General features: G+C 43.7%; 1 protein-coding gene across 18 annotated transcripts in view; it reads left to right on the top strand.

Moving 5' to 3' along the window:
* The window catches only part of WDR37 (WD repeat domain 37), an 81906-nt gene that overhangs the window by 50101 nt on the left and 15605 nt on the right, over positions 1-16200 (top strand). For 10 of the 18 annotated variants that reach the window (XM_070254957.1, XM_023632023.2, XM_070254961.1 and 7 more), the window contains 3 exons: positions 1085-1161; positions 8098-8335; positions 9646-9787. In XM_070254957.1, the coding sequence (XP_070111058.1) occupies positions 1085-1161; positions 8098-8335; positions 9646-9787 (457 nt within the window). Of the gene's footprint in view, positions 1-1084; positions 1162-8094; positions 8336-9645; positions 9788-16200 lie in introns of all 18 variants that reach the window. The other 8 variants (XM_070254954.1, XM_023632020.2, XM_023632021.2 and 5 more) reach the window with 1 other exon arrangement.

The raw sequence follows: 16200 nt of genomic DNA, 5'->3' as shown, positions 1-16200 counted from the left end.
TGGGTGGCTGCCTGGATTTGGCCTGCGGGCCAGATTTAGTTGTCTGTGGAATAGAGCCCAGAAGTAGGGCTAGTCGAGTGCTTTACATGCGAGTGGAACCTGGTGGGAAGGCCAGTTTGACAGTCATCAGCCTCGACCACATTTGCTAGTTGATACCTTAATAAATGTCTGGGGAGTGAAGGAGGCGAGGAGTTTAGACCTTATTAAATTGGCTGTTTCTTGTGTGATTGGGAAGAGGAAAGATGGAGAGACCACTGACAACCAGGGATTGGAAAGGAGGTGAGGAAATCAAGAGACCTCTCAGAGAGGGGCTGATGGAAACTGAGATGGATGAAGTAGTACGACTGGAGAGAGGAGTGGTAGATGGAGTTTGGCTCTGATGCCGATTCCAAGAGACACTGTAAGCCAGGCAGTAAATTCATTTGACACTGTGAGATGTGTACTGCCATCCGCATGTGGCCGCTTCTCTGGGAAGCTCTTCAGCCACGAGGAGAAGGTGGGGTTCAGACGGGCTCTTGTAAGGGCGAGTGAGATGGCCGTCTCGGCACCTCTGTGGGCCTGGCTGTGCCCTCCAGCTGCCCTCTGTCTTTCTGTTTCCAAGTCCAGGCATCGTCTTGCAGACTTGGCTGGTGAAAATGAGGTCTTGATACTAATGAGCACCTGGCAGGTTGTGCGGCTCCTCGATGTTGAGTGGATGGGGACATGCGTTTGTCTGTTACTCGCTTTTCTGAAATACCTCGGAATCTATTTTAGTTATAAGTTATAGTGTAATTATATTTCACTTTACTTAGATTAGGTATATGGAGAATGAAATCTACTATTTGTAAATTTTCTCTGAACCTTTGCAACTTTCTACCCTAAAATGAAAGGGGGAATATTTTTAAAAGTAATGATCTCAATTTTACATATTTTCTCAGGTCTCAGTAACATTATGCAGTCTCAGAAATAGCTATCTAAGTAAAATATGTTCATCTCATTAATGATCACTAAGTTACAAAGTCTGATGATGCTTAGAGCCTCGCGAAAGGTATATTTTATGCATGGTGTGTACTTTGGGTAACTTTCTCCCTATTTCTCTCCTCAGCTTCTGGAGATCAGACTGCTCACATTTGGAGATACGCAGTTCAGCTGCCAACACCTCAGCCTGTTGCCGACACTAGTGTAAGCAGCACATTTACTTACCCTGAAAACACGACATGGGGTATGTTGGTAGGGTTCTGGATGTTTGTGAATTTTAGGATAAATTTGTAATATTGTACAGACTAAAAGTTTGTGTGTCCCCCTAGATTCCCACATTGAAGCCCTAATCCCCCAGTGTGGCTGTATTTGGAGATGGGCCTTTAAGGAAGTAATTAAGGTTACATGAGGTCATAAGGGTGGGGCCCTGATCTCTCAGTATTAGTGTCCTTATAAGAAGAGATACCAGAGAGCTCTTATGGCTTTCTTTCCCTGCACGCACCTAGGAAAGGCCATGTGGGGACATAGTGAGAAGGTGTCCGTCCACAGGCCAGGAGGAGAGCCCTCACCCAAACCGAATCTGCCACACCTTGATCATGGCTACCTGAGGTTGGTGTTTTGTTCTGGCAGCCTGAGCAGACCAAGACAGGGTCTAAGAAGAAATACCTTTATTTATATATGCATATGTTCATTACACTTCCCTTTCCACAAATACTAAACATTTAACATTAATTGTTTTACATTTTATAATTAGGTTATATTTCTTAATGTTTTAGGTATTTGATTTTAGACAGTTTGTCTATCTTTCATATAAGAAAAACATGTAAGTCAGTGGCATGCATGACATCATTAATGTAGGTAACCAAAGAGGTTGTGTATATATATATATTTTTTTATTGAGGTCACATTGATTTATAACATTGTATAAATTTTAGATGTACATCATTATATTTCAGCTTCTGTATAGACTGCATCATGCTTACCACCAATAGTCTAGTTTTTATTTGTCCACCGTACCTGAGTGCCCCTTTACCCCTTTTGCCCTTCCCCCACCCTTTTCCCTTTGGTAACCACCAATCTGTTCCCCTTATCTCTGTGTGTATCTTCCATTTATGAGTGAAATCATCCAGTATTTGCCTTTCTCTGACTTATTTTGCTTAGCATAAGTATCCTCAAGTTCCATCCATGTTGTTGCAAATGGCACAATACTGTCCTTTTTTTATGGCTGAGTAGTATTCCATTGTATACATATACCACATCTTTATCCATTCATCTGTTGATGGGCATTTGAGTTGCTTCCTTGTCTTGACTATTGGGAAAAATGCTGCGATGAACATAGAGGTGCATATATCTTTTTAAATTCGTTTTTCATGTTCTTTGGATAAATACCCAGTAGTGGAATAGCTGGATCATATGGTATTTCTATTCTTAATTTTTTGAGAAATCTCCATGCTGTTTTCTGTAGTGGCTCCATCAGTTTGCATTCCCATCAGCAGTGTATGAGGGTTCCCTTTTCTCCACAACCTAACACTTATTTGTCTTGTTAATTATAGCCATTCTAATGGGTGCGAGATGATATCTCATAGCTTTGATTTGCATTTCCCTAACAATTAGTGATGTTGGACATCTTTTCATGTGCCTGTTGGCCATCTGTAAATCTTCTTTAGAAAAATGTCTGTTCATAGCCTCTGACCATTTTTTGGGTGGGTTGTTCATTTTTTTGTTGTTGAGCTGTATGAGTTCTTTATACATTTTGGAAATTAAGCCCTGATCAGATACATGATTTGCAAATATTTTCTACAGATGGTGTGTTGTCTTTTCATTTTGTTCATGGTTTCCTTTGCCACGCAGAAGCTGTTTAGTCTGTTACAGTCCGATTTGTTTAGTTTTTCTTTTGTTTCCGTTGCTTGAGGAGACATGATAGTCAAAAAGATACTGCTAAGACTCATGTCGACGAGTGTACTGCTTATATTTTCTTCTAGGAGTTTTGTGGTTTCAGGTCTTACATTCAAGTCTTTAATCATGTTGAGTTGATTTTTCTGTATGGTGTAAGATAATGGTCTTCTTTCATTCTTTTGCATGTGTCTGTCCAGTTTTCCCAATACCATTTATTGAAGAGACGTTTCCATTGTATGTTCTTGGTGAGGTTGCATATTGGGAAGAAGAATACATCTGTAGATTTAAACGATAAATCCTTCAATTACTGTTTGTCTTCTCCTATTGGATACAGTTGTGCCACTTCAGCCCCACACCCTGTATTTGTAATCATGCAGGGATCTTAATTATCCTTTGGAGTGAAGTGACCATCTCGTTTCTGTTATAGCGTAGCTTTTTGCTGTTTAGTCTTCACAGATGGGTAGCGCCTTCCCTGCACTGCTAATACAGGTAGAAGTACTCTATCAGCAGAGAAGCTAGATGATTTTACACGGTCCAGCGAAAATGAGGTTTTGGTGTACGTTTTGGCTATAATTCTTGGGAGTACGATAGTAATCTTCTAGTTTTGATATTTTTGCCTTAGAATATTTCTTCACTTTTTCTTTTTTTAAATAGTTTAAACATTGTTTTATTTGGAGAAGGGTTAAGCAATTAATAAATTCCTGTGTTGAGTAAGAATGAGTTTTCTTTAGTTAAGAAGACTGAACAGTTCTTTTTTAATAGAGCGTGTTATGTCTTTTTTTTTTAAAGGTTTTTTAAAATTTTGTTTTCCTTTTTCTCCCCAAAACCCCCCAGTGCATCGTTGTATATTCTTCGTTGTGGGTCCTTCCACTTGTGGCATGTGGGATGCAGCCTTAGCTTGGTTTGATGAGCAGTGCCATGTCCGTGCCAGGATTCGAACCAACGAAACACTGGGCCGCCTGCAGCGGAGCGTGTGAACTTAACCACTCGGCCATGGGGCCAGCCCCCGAGTGTTATGTATCTTAACGAAGTTTTTCCCATGTGGAATTACTGAAGCATTTATGATGTGCTATATTTAACACGTATATTCATTCAGGAAACAATGAGAGGGACCGGCCCTGTGGCTGAGTGGTTAAGTTTGAGCGCTCCACTTCAGCAGCCCAGGGTTTCGCTGGTTCGGATCCTGAGTGCAGACATGGCACCATGTGTCAGGCTACGCTGAGGTGGCGTCCCACATACCACAGCTAGAGGGATCCAAAACTAAAATATGCAACTATGTACTGGGAGGATTTGGGGAGAAAAAGCAGGGGAAAAAAAAAAACAATGAGAGCTGATGGAGGACAGGGCAGACAGATGGGGTGAAAATTAATGCTCAGAAAGTTCGGAAGAGTTAACGTTGTATGGATTTTTTTTTCAAATATTTAATAGCACTAGTTTTGTCAGAGGGGAAGGATGATGTACAGTACTTACATTAAAAAAATAGTTTACTGAGAATATTAAATTGACTTTATTTTCTTTATGATTTTGCTTGCATTGGATGCAGAGACTTCTCCTGCTTCATAGTTGCTGCCTCAGGATTTGGGGGCTAACCAGGGAAAGCCCAATCTGAGTTAGAGATGAGCCTGTCTCATAGTCAGAGTCTGAAACGGCTCCAGCAGCTTTGCCAGGGAGGGGTTCTGTGTGGCCTTGCCGAATGAAGAGTAGGTGATGCTCCTTTGCAGTTACCTCTCAGCGCCAACGATGCTCTTAGAGCCAAGTCACTTACTTTCTTGGACTTTTGCTGGTCAGTCTTCACTCAGGTTTACATAGCAGTTCTAATCCTAGATTTTGAAGTAAACTCCACTCTGTTAAGGTCTGTTATTCTGAATCAGTACAGCGTTCAGACAGACGTTCTCTCTTTAATTTGGACCAATGAGTTTTGCTTGACATCTGCTCTGTTGATGAGGAAATATCTGGTGTGCAGTGTAAACAACTTCACATTACCCAGTGAGTCACTGTGTTGTACTAGTTGTGTGGTATTGAGTCATTAGTTTAATTTAGTGGTGTTAATTTTTTCCATTTGAAAATGAAAATTGGAACTTGTTACCTGTGTGGCTTCCAGTGACCCTTCCTACGTCAGAACACTGTGATGCAGTGGCTTGTTGGTTCTGTGGACTGCTGGTGCTCAGTCAATATTTAGTGAGGGTTAAGTTGACAATTATTGGACACTCTCTTAAAATGTTTCTGGCACTAGAATGATTAAAGTTAAATAGATTAATTATCACTAAGTTGTTGGCAGAAACACACATAAACAAATCTCACTTTTCCACCTCTGTCCTTTGCTGAATTAGGGTTGAAAGAGCTTATAATTATTCTTTAATATGACTTACTACATTTGCATTTTAAAATGTCTTTTAATTCTTGTGTAGTTTGGAAAGATGAGTGCTGTAAATGTTCTGATTCTGACCTTTCCAGCGTGGATCCTGATTACCAGGGTTTTTTCTCTTTTTTTGAAGATTAGCCCTGAGCTAATATTTGCTGCCAATCCTCCTTTTTTTGCTGTTCTTTTTTTGCCGAGGAAGATTGGCCCTGAGCTAATATCTGTGCCCATCTTCCTCTATTTTATATGTGGGACACCTGCCACAGCGTGACTTGATGAGTGGTGTGTAGGTCTGTGCTCATGATGTGAACTGGCAAACCCTGGGCTGCTGATGTGGAGCATGCAAACTTAACCGCTATACCACCAGGCCAGCCCCCTAGGGCTTTTTAAAATGGGAGCTCCAGGCCACTCTTCTGTGCTCCCGGCACCCAAGGTCTCTCCGCTGGACTGTTCCCAAAACGCAAACCACACACATGGTCTCCCCTAACCCTCCTCCAGCTTCCCCTCTGAGGAGATCGCTCTTTAGCATGCCCACTTGTTCCTTCCTTCCAGATACTTTGCAAATAGCTGATTAGGTTCACTGTTGTAGGTCTGGGGTGGAACTGAACAAAAGTGTGAGAAAGTTTGAGATTATCTTTGACATTTCTTCTATCACCCTCCCCCTCCCACATTTCCGCCTGCTTCAGGAAATCTTGCTGATTCTGCTTCCTAAATAGTTCTTGGGTCCACTCTTCTCTGTCTGTGTGATAATCCCTTTTGCAACACCCACCCAGGGGGTCTCTGCTGAGAGTCCCCTAGGAGGAGGGAGGACAGGAGCTGCAGCCCCACCTGGCACCCCTCTTCTCCACCTGTCCACGGAGTCATGCAGACCCCCTCGCCCACCCAAGGGGCAGCAAAGGTGTAGGAGGCTCCTCAGGAGTGGCCTTGGGGGCTGGGAAGCCCCGTGGCCCACGGACCAGTATTGTCTGAAGGAAAGCCCTGAGCTGCGGTGTCCACCTCGGGAATCTCTAGTGGGTGGGTTGCTCCTCTCCTCTGGATGCAGGTTGGCAGCCAGGGATTCTTTCACCTTGAGCGGCCTTTTAGCTCCACGGGAACAGAGATCCCATCCTCATGCTGAAGGGCAGAGTTCTGTTAAGCACTAGCCGTTGTCTCTAGTCCGGGTCACTAACTAGTCTCCTAACTAGTGTCCATGTCGCAGGTCTGGCTGCTCACCTCCAATCTCTTCTCTATATAACATCAGGACTATCCTTTCTAAACTTGCACCCTTTGCTGACCCTCTGGCCTCAGTTTGTGTCACTTCCCCACAGCAGCCCAAACTGCATGCACTTGCTGCCCTGACCTTGCCACCTTCTCCCTCCCTGCAGGGTCCCTGCTCAGACTTTGTCCTAGACCCTCTTCCCTCCACACCACCCCACACCGCTTTTCCTGTGGATGCTGTGCAGTGTCGCACACCACCCAAGTTACTCTCAGCACCCTGCACTTAACTTTGTAGTGCTTAGTGTAATTTGAAATACAGTCACGTACCACATAACGGTGTTTGTCAGCAACGGACCACATGTACGACAGTGGTCCCATAAGATTAGTACCATATGGCCCAGGTATGTAGTAGGCTATACCATCTACCTTTGTGTAAGTGCGCTCTATGGTGGTCACACAACAACACGATCACCTAATGATGCATTTCTCAGAACGTATCGCTGTCATTGATACACAACTGTACTGTGTGTACATGTGGCGTGTATCCCTATACCACGTGTGTATACATGTGACATATGTCCCTATACTATGTGTGTGTACACGTGATATGTATTCCTGTACTGTTTGTGTGTATTTATATGATGTATATCCCTATACTATGAGTATATATGTGGCATATCCCTATACTGTGTGTGTCTTTGTGTATATCTGGCATATCCCTACACTGTTTGTGTGTGTACATGAGATGTATATCCCTGTACTATGTGTGTGTGTGCATGTGGCATATTCCTGTACTGTGTGTGTGTATATGTGGCATATATTCCTATACTCTGTGCGTGTATGGGTGGCCTGTATTCCTATACCATGTGTGTACATGTGGCATATATTCTCACACATCTTATATGTCTGCCTGTGTGTCTGTGTGTGATCATGTGTGGGGACTGTCTTCCTTGCTAGCATGTAACCTCCGTGAGGTGGGGACTTTGGCCCCAGTAGGGCCCTCATCCCCTGGCCTGTACATGGTATATACACGTCAGACAGAGATCGTCTCTCTCCTTCATGCTGTGTGACTGGCCTGGCACTGTGTAAGCACCTGATAAAATATATGTTGAAGGAATAGGTAAACGTATTTTCTTAAAGACCTGAAGCCTAGGCTGACTATTATGTTTTTCTTTTATCCTTGGCTTCATTGGTATTGTAGGAAAATGAAGTGACCTCTCATACGTATTATTCATAACAATAGAATTCTAAGTATATCTTAAACAGGTTCCTGAGAATTGAAATGTGTCTTTTTTATTGTATTAAAATATTGATTTTTCAGTTGTATTTGTTTAGTTTTATTATATATTTACTAATTGGTAAAAGCTTAAAATGTTGAAAATCATTTTATTTGCCATTCTGTTAGTTAGTGGAAGTGGACTGTAGCTCATTGGATGTCATAGTGAACTTAATTTTTTCTTCTTATATTTGGACCTGGGTTTTAGCCAAGTAGATCATCATGAAGTTGATAAACATTCATTGAGCATCAGTCGTGTATCAGCCATTGAGTATCAGCTAGATACTGAGCTGCTATTGGTCATAATGATGATCAAGTCCTAGGAAGACAAGTGACAACAGTCTGATTGTGTAGCTGTGTCAGAAAGACTCAGATTCCCAGAGAATTTCTCCTTTGCTTTCACTTTCAGCAGCAGATATGTGGTGAAGATGAAGTAGAGTGCTCAGATAAAGATGAGCCTGATGTTGATGGAGACGTGTCCAGTGACTGTCCTACCATCCGGGTGCCACTCACGTCTCTTAAGAGCCACCAGGGAGTGGTTATAGCTGCTGACTGGCTGGTTGGGGGGCAGCAGGTGGTGACAGCCTCCTGGGACAGAGCGGCGAACTTGTACGACGTGCAGACGGCGGAGCTTGTCCACTCGCTGACAGGTACTTCAGCCGTCCGCGCCTCCAGCTGTTTGCTTTCGATTTACGTGCATGTGCTTGTATCTCACCTTGCAGGTTGCCTCTCGTCCAGAATTAGTTTTAGTTCTCCTGGCGCTCAGGTTGTGATTTTCAGAGATCCTTTCTGATTAATAGAACTGTGGTTAGCTAACTTTATTTTATCTTTAGGGGATTCGATTGTAGCGTACAGTATGTAGTTATTTGGAATATGGTTGCTATATTAGTTTTACATTGCTTTATAACAAATTTCCACGAACTTAGCATCTTAAATAACGTAAATTTATAACCTCATGGTTTCCGTGGGTCGGGAGTTTCGGGCACATGCTCTCTGGCCCTCTGCTTAGGGTCTCACAGGTGAAATGAAGTATTGCCCAGGGCTGTCATCTCATCTGAGGTGTGGAGTGTTCTACCTTACTATTGTTGGGAGGATTCATTTCCTTATGTGCGACTGAGTCCCCCATTTTCTTCCCAGCTGTCAGCTGGGGGCGCTCTTAGCATCCAGAGGCTGCCCTCAGTCCCTCTTGGCCCCTCCAGGGGCAGTTCTCCATCTGGTTTGCTTTCTTCCAGGCCAGCAGCAGAGCATCTCTGCAGCTTTGAATCCATCCCCTGGGAAGGCCTGGGCCCTTTCAGAGGGCCCACCTGGTTAGGACAGTCTCTTTTGATTAACTCAAAGCCATCTGATTTAGGGTCTTTAATTACATTTGCAAAATCTGTTTTGGTTATAATGTACTGTAATTACCAGAGTGATGTCTCATCACATTTGCAGGTTCTGCCCAAAGTCAAGGGAAAGTATCATACAGGGTGTGTACACCAGGGATGGGGGTCTCCAGGCCATCTTAGAATTCTGCCCACCACAGGTGTTTTTGCAAATCATCAGTAAGTGCATTTCCTCTTTGAGTGTTAAAGATTGTATTTTACTGAGGGCTCCACAGATGACATTATTAGAGATTACTTTGGAAGTGAAGAATTGACAATTAATTTGTTCACACATGCAGCCTGTTAAAGAGATTTGCCCGAGCTTCTAATTGTTAGGATCAGGCAGTGGGTTACCCTCAATACTCATTGTCCTGCTCCCTTTAAATACATGAGTGAGAGGACTTTCCTCCTGAGAGAAAACTCATCCCACTGTGAACCCCACATACTCTTATTAAGTGATTCCTTGTGTTTGCTTTACAATGAATACAGCGTTGGATCGCATAAAGACTGTTTTTTGATTCTTGTGTTTTTAAGAAAGCTTCACTATAACTGTGCATCTGCAGGTGGATGATCTTGCGTTTTTGTCGTCTTGGTTGTAGGGCATGACCAGGAGCTCACGCACTGTTGCACACACCCCACCCAGCGGCTCGTGGTGACTTCCTCCCGTGACACGACTTTCCGTCTCTGGGATTTCAGGGACCCTTCCATCCACTCTGTGAATGTTTTCCAGGGCCACACGGAGTGAGTTGCAGTCATTTAGTGATCTCTTTTTAACTATTCATGAAAAAGATTTTGTGAGTTGATATTAAAACTTAATTTTTATCTTAATTTTCAGTATTAATTTCCAACTCTACTATCTTCGAAAATGGCTACTCTTTTCTAAACATTTAGCTTCATTTTGGAGATTTCAAAGAATTGAGGAGATTAAGAGAAGTCATTGATGTCCTTTCAAGAAATTGGATGGGGACAGAATGGGGCAGTTGGGGAGGAGGAATCAGAGAAGAATCCAGAAAAATACTGCAGAGCTGGTAATGTGAATGTCGTCTGTGGAGGGAACCAGATTGGAGCTGTTCGTAGCCATTTCCAAGTCCTCTCACTGGGATTGTTTTTGTCTAGTTTTGATATTATAGTCGTCCCTCAGTATTTGTGGGGCATGGGGTCCAGGACCCCCCACAGATACCAAAATCCAAGGATGTGCAAGTCGTTGTAGTTGGCCCTCCTGTCTGCAGGTTCCACATCCGAAGATTCAGTCAACTTTGGATCGAAAAAACAAAAATGTGGATTTTCCATCCATGATCTGTTGAATCTGATGATGAGGAATTTGTGGATACAGAGGGCCGACTGTACAAGTATTTGCAGGGTCTGTTTGGGGAGAAGACACACAAACACACACTGACCCTAAACCTCCATCTGCCTAGCCGTCTTTTGGGAAGCTTAGGCATAATCATGTCTTAATAGAACTTTGTTTCTTTTCGCAAACTTGTTCTTCCAGTCTAGCCCTTCCTGATAAATTACCTGAACGTCTTTCCAGTTACTTGACCCACAGACTTGTCTGCTCCCCTGCTGTGCTCCATCTAGCCCACCAGCAGGACTCCTGCCAGTCATACCTGCTGAATATATCTTGTCACCTGCTCCTCATGCCACCACTGTCACCGCATGTTGCCCCTCCAGACCATCCCTGTCCCTCCCACACGGCAGTGCATGTCCTATTTGAGCTCCTGCAGGTCTGGAGAGGGCGTTGCATGCAGTCATGCTCCCCAAACACTTTAATGCTTGCTCATTTGGCTGCTCTAAAATACGGATTTCCTTCATTCCATCACGTGATGCAGTAAACATCTGTTTTTTCTTTAGTATTAGATACTAAGTTTTAGATTTAATGCTCAAAATGAAACTAGGACAAAGTTTTTAAGTAGGTTGAGATTGGAAAATGAGTGAGTGTCTTGCATCTGCGGTCTGCTGAAATGTTTACAGTGCGAGGCAGCCGACACACATTGAGATCTATTGAGATCTCTGTGTCCGGCTGGCTCTGCTCTAAGAGCTTCTGTGTAGGAAATGATTTCATCCCGACGTAAGGGAACATTTCTTCTACCAGCTTGGGCAACCAGAGCCCTATCACAGAGAAGCCCTGATTCCAGCGGTTCGTGATGACAGTGTTTTCCCTGAGCACAGGGCAGTGGTGGCTCATGCTCTCCCGCTGGCCCTGCCCTTGTGTGGGCCTCGTCCTCTTTGTTCTGCTCGAGGCTGTGGAGGGGACAACTTCCAACCAGGCTAGCCTAGACGGTACAGAGAGGACGACAGAGCGCACTGTGCAGGGGTGGAGCTGTGGGTGGGCCGAGAGCAGCTCTTCTTTGTCTGTTTTTAGGGCGAGGTCACTCTGGGCCCAGAGGATGGAAGGAACTGTCTGTGGTCACCAATACTCAAGGCAAGCCAGGATGCCGACGTGCACAGCCTTACTCCTGAGCCTGTGCATCTTTTCTCCCAAGTTCTTCATTTTGAAAAGTTTCAGGAGTATGTAAAAGTTGACAGAATAGTGCAGTGACTCCCCGTTTCCCCTTCTCCTAGACTCACCAGTCGTTTTTATTTCACATTTGTCTTTTGTCTCTTTATAGATACATGTACACATGTATTGTGTGTATACACTGTACACACGTGCTCTCTTTGCCTGAGCACTTTGAAAGGAAGTTGCCCTTGTCATGACCCTTTACCCCTAAACACTTTAGCATGCATCTTTTGAGAATAAGGACATTCTCTTAAATAACTATGGTACGTTTTCCACCTAAGAAAATTTTTAATAATTGTGTAATATTATCTGGTATCCAGCTCATATTCAAATTTATCCTTGTCCACAAAATGTCTTTGATACTTGTTTTAGATCTGGGATTTAATCAGGATTCATTCAGTACATTTAGATACTTTGTTCTTTGGTCTCTTTTTATCTAGGACAGTCCTTTACCCATTTTGTTGTTTTTATTTTTTATGACATTCAGTTTTTTTGTAGAGAATCCAAAGCAGTCTCTTGTGGAAAATCCGACATTCTGTATTTTTCTCATGGTTTCCTTTTTGCCAGAAGTCTTTCATAGCCACCGCTGTGTGCTTTGCATCCCAGTGGAGCAGACATACTGGCAGGTGTCCATTACTGGGGATGGCTGACCTGAACCACAGGTGGTGTCTCTAGATCCCCCTGTGGCGAGGTGTGTTTCCACTTTGGAATCAGTGAAGTGACACGTTGAGACATGTGAAGATCTTATTCTCCAGCAGCCTATCCTCCAGCAAAGGGTCTGACGTCATCGATGGTCCTTGGCTGAATCAGTCATGTGGAGTGTTGCAGATGGGTGATCTTCCTAATTCTGTCATTTTTCTATACTCATCAGCTGGCACTTTATTCATTAGTATTGTTGAGGATTAGTACAAATGCAAAGACTTTTCTCATTTCGATGGTTATAAGCCTTTGTCGTCATAGTTATTTTTGATGCTTAAGTGTTTCTAGATTCAGCTGCAAGTGTGCTGTCCCTACGGACTTCTCTCTTTGGACATAACCCTCTCGTCTTTGGGTGCTCACTGTCTTCTGGCACCGTGGGAGTCGGTCTCAGACTCACCCTGCACTTTCCCTACCCCAGCCTAGAAGGTGCCAGCTGTCTTCTCACTAAACTGGCTCGCTGATGGATTTCGCATGGAGAGTAGAGCAGTCTGTCCTCGTGACGTGCCTCTAGGAGGCAGGATGTAAAAAGCTCTCTGCTGTGCTGACTTGAACTTCCTCCGAAGTACCGAGGGAGGATGGAAAGACCTGTGGGTGGAGAACCAAGGAGGACTGGGGGCCATGTCTGGAAAGGGAGGCCGAGTGAGGAGAGAATTGTCACAGCTACTTTTATGGAGTTCTTGGTGTGCATAGGCACAGTAACAACACGGTCTGGCCCATTTAATCCTCACAGTGAATCCAGATGGCCTCATGCCTGTTGTGTGGAGGTAAACTGAGGCCCAGGGAGATCATGTCACTTCCCGAAGGTTGCCTGGGTCTTAGGTGGGGCTAGGCTCTTTAGTGTGATTCCACGGTGGTCTCTCTTAGGGTTATTTAAAGAACTTGTTAGTCACGTTCTGTTTTCAGTTGCCATATTTGATTGTAAGATTTTTTTGTTTTGTATAAGAGTTCTTCTATGTTACTGGGAGTTGATGGAAGTGCCTGTTTGAGCTTTAAGAGTGTTTAGCAATAGGTTGTTCTCGTCTGTCTCTCTCTGATTGTGAAATGTAGGAAACTCTGGTGTTGTGTTTAAAACATCTGCTTAATTTATGGTATATTTTTGTAGCTGGTGGATACAAGACATAAAGGTGGTTTTTTGGAGAGAGAGACTTATGAGGAATGTAACTGGTTGTTACGAAGGAGTTGTTATTTCTCATGTGGGCCTGTGAAGCCGTTTCTTAGGTTTGCTTTTTTCTGATGGCACCAGGAGTGACTTGGAGTCACCTGGAGTTATGTCCGTCCCCAGGGACTTCTCACATTTGATCTCCTAAGATGTGAGTCCTGCTGTGTTCACAGTAACAGTGGGGGCACGTGACGTTTGAATGAAAACAGAGGGTATGTGCAAGTACGTTCTTGGGCACTGTATTGATGTTTTCTCTTTTCTTACTTGAGTTAGGATGAACTGGCATATTTTGTTGATAAGTTTCAGAAAGTGCTCTCTTTGGGAGTAATTTCCTGTGGTAAGTATCAGAGAAAGGAAGTTTTACCTCTTTTTAAGCCTTTGGGCATGAGTAGGGCTTGGCTGGGCCTGGCTTGCTGTGTCTGGACGCACGAGTCCTTCGCTCACTCCTACGGCCTGGCTGCACAGCACCGCCTGTGGGCAGCCTCTGTCGCCACAGCTGTGGAGAGGCCCCTGTGTGGCCAGCAGGGGGTGCTGCAGGCTGCTCTGTCCGTACCATGCAGTCTGTCTGGGTCACATCTGCAGCAAGCTGCTAGAAATTGCTGCAGTTTGGACAAGCAGGAAGTGCGACATTTTACAGGGTTTCAGCTCAGGACTCTGCTTAGTCAGTAATTCCTGCTTTTTGTCTCTGGCTTGGGTTCTATAGATTTGAGCCCATGCGACAGACCTATGGAGTGCATTCCCTTTGCAAGTGGATATAAGTGTGTATCCACACAAGGGTGCTCGTTTATTAAACCAAACCCATGAGCTGATTCCCGGTGAGAGCGGAGCAGTGGCTGGTCTTGAGTATGTGTTCAGTCTCATCTCTCAGCAGTGGTGTTCTGAGTATGGTTTCTCAAAACTGACCCAGGATCTCCCGCCTCCCTTCAGACTTGTCGCTCTGACAGACCGGTGTCCTTGGGGATGTCAGGAAGCCTGCTGCTGCGCTCCCATCTGTGTCCACCCCGGGCTGGGGCTGCCATCAGTGCCCGGGGGTGAGCTGTCCTGGCTGCATTTCCAGCGTCATGTGCAGTGTCTGCTAACCGAGGAAGGGAGCTCTTTTCTCTGCCTGCAGCACTGTTACCTGGTCTTGGTTTTCCAGAGTGGTTTTCTTGAGTCCTTTTAACCTGATTCTTTTCTTAACATTAAAAGCAGAAGGCAGGCATGCACTTCTTAAGAGCTTTGCTATTCTTTACTCACGTGTCACCCTAAAAAGTCACGTGGAGTGTTTTTTCAGTGGATTGTTGCTATACACAGAGGCAGTGTTTCTTAAATAGACGTGACCACATATTTTCTATGAACATCATGTGAAACACACTTTGGAAAACTTTTTTTTAGGGCATGTTTTCATTTACAGGAACTCAGTACAGATTCGTTAGTAAAGGATGTTAGAATCTAGCATCTTTTATAATGTGAGTAATTCACTTAACTGTCTAGTTAATTTGAGTTTCTGTACGTTAGGTTTTCTTAAGGCAAGACGTAGCCATATAGGCTTCAAGATTACTGACCTGGTTTGATAATCCAGTTTTTCTAGGAGTTGGGAGAGAGTATTTTTCCCTTTTCATTTTCTCTTACTGTTATCCTGGTACTTTTATGTGGATTCTATGCTCTTTTGAAAAAGTAGAGTTTTACATGTAACGCTTAACTGTAAGATAAAAATCTATAGCGAAATGGATCCCCTTGAAATTTGTGCTGCCGTTATTTTTTCTGGACAGAGAGCAAGCTCCTGATGTAAGCTCTGTGAAGCCTTTCAGTGTAAATTTTTAGAAAGGACAAATATGCCTATTTCTTCTTTGATGTATTACATTTATTTTCACTCTGTATTATGAAATCTCTTCATTATTGTAGGGATTTTACCATAATACGATTTACTCAGTATAGCTATGGGGCTGTTATTTGATTAGATGTTAGTGGCCCACAGTGTGTACCAATTTATATGAAAAATAATTTTAGGTACTTTATATAATACATTTTTTTCTTAATAGCAGAAATGAGAAATTGTAGTGTGTACTGTTCTTGGAAATAACAAATGTTTAATTGGAAAACTTTGGAATGTCACAGGAATTTTCTGCTGTTGACAGTTTATTTTTCGTGTATTTCTGTCCTCATTGTTCAGAGCTGGAAGTGAAATCCAGTGCTTTTTATCTGAGGTGAGCTACATCCTTATACATTTGTGTGTTTTCCACCTGGCATTCAATTCAGTGAGCAAGCTGACTCTTTGGAGACGTCTTGCTGGGTGGTACTGCGCCCCTCCCTGCATGCTGCACATTGCTGCGCACCCTGTGGGGTTGGACTCAGCACACGGCTCGTTGCAGCTGGGCTCTTGCCGCCTGGGCTGTGGATACAGGGACATGTTTGCAAGAGCCTCTCAGTGTAACAAAACTTTTAGGTTAAATCTCCACTACTGTCCTTTGAGAAGGACACGAGAGATGCCCCTGTTCAGGTTCTCTCAGGAAGGGTCCCAGACTCCTCCCCGGAGCACCACTGCCTTCCCTGTGGAGTGCCTGGAGTTCTGTTTTGGTTTAGTTTAGTTTTGGTTGAGTTACTATGAAGAGGGGCTGACAGTTGAGGCTGTCACTGGTCATTAAGCTTCCTCTGTGGGCAGCTGATGACTCCAGTCCTTGCCCGGCTGACAGTATTTACAAGTATGAATAAACTCCAGTATTAAAAAATCTGAAATTAGCTCAACACAGAGAAAATATCGGAGAATGCAAAGTTTTTTCTTACTTTTTTGTTTTAATTCTTTTCGTATGATTGTAA

The sequence above is a fragment of the Equus caballus genome, chromosome 29 (genome assembly GCF_041296265.1).
Source record: "Equus caballus isolate H_3958 breed thoroughbred chromosome 29, TB-T2T, whole genome shotgun sequence".
Taxonomy (NCBI): domain Eukaryota; kingdom Metazoa; phylum Chordata; class Mammalia; order Perissodactyla; family Equidae; genus Equus; species Equus caballus.
The sequence above is the reverse complement of the archived record's forward strand: the minus strand, read 5'-3'. Positions and strand labels throughout refer to the sequence as shown.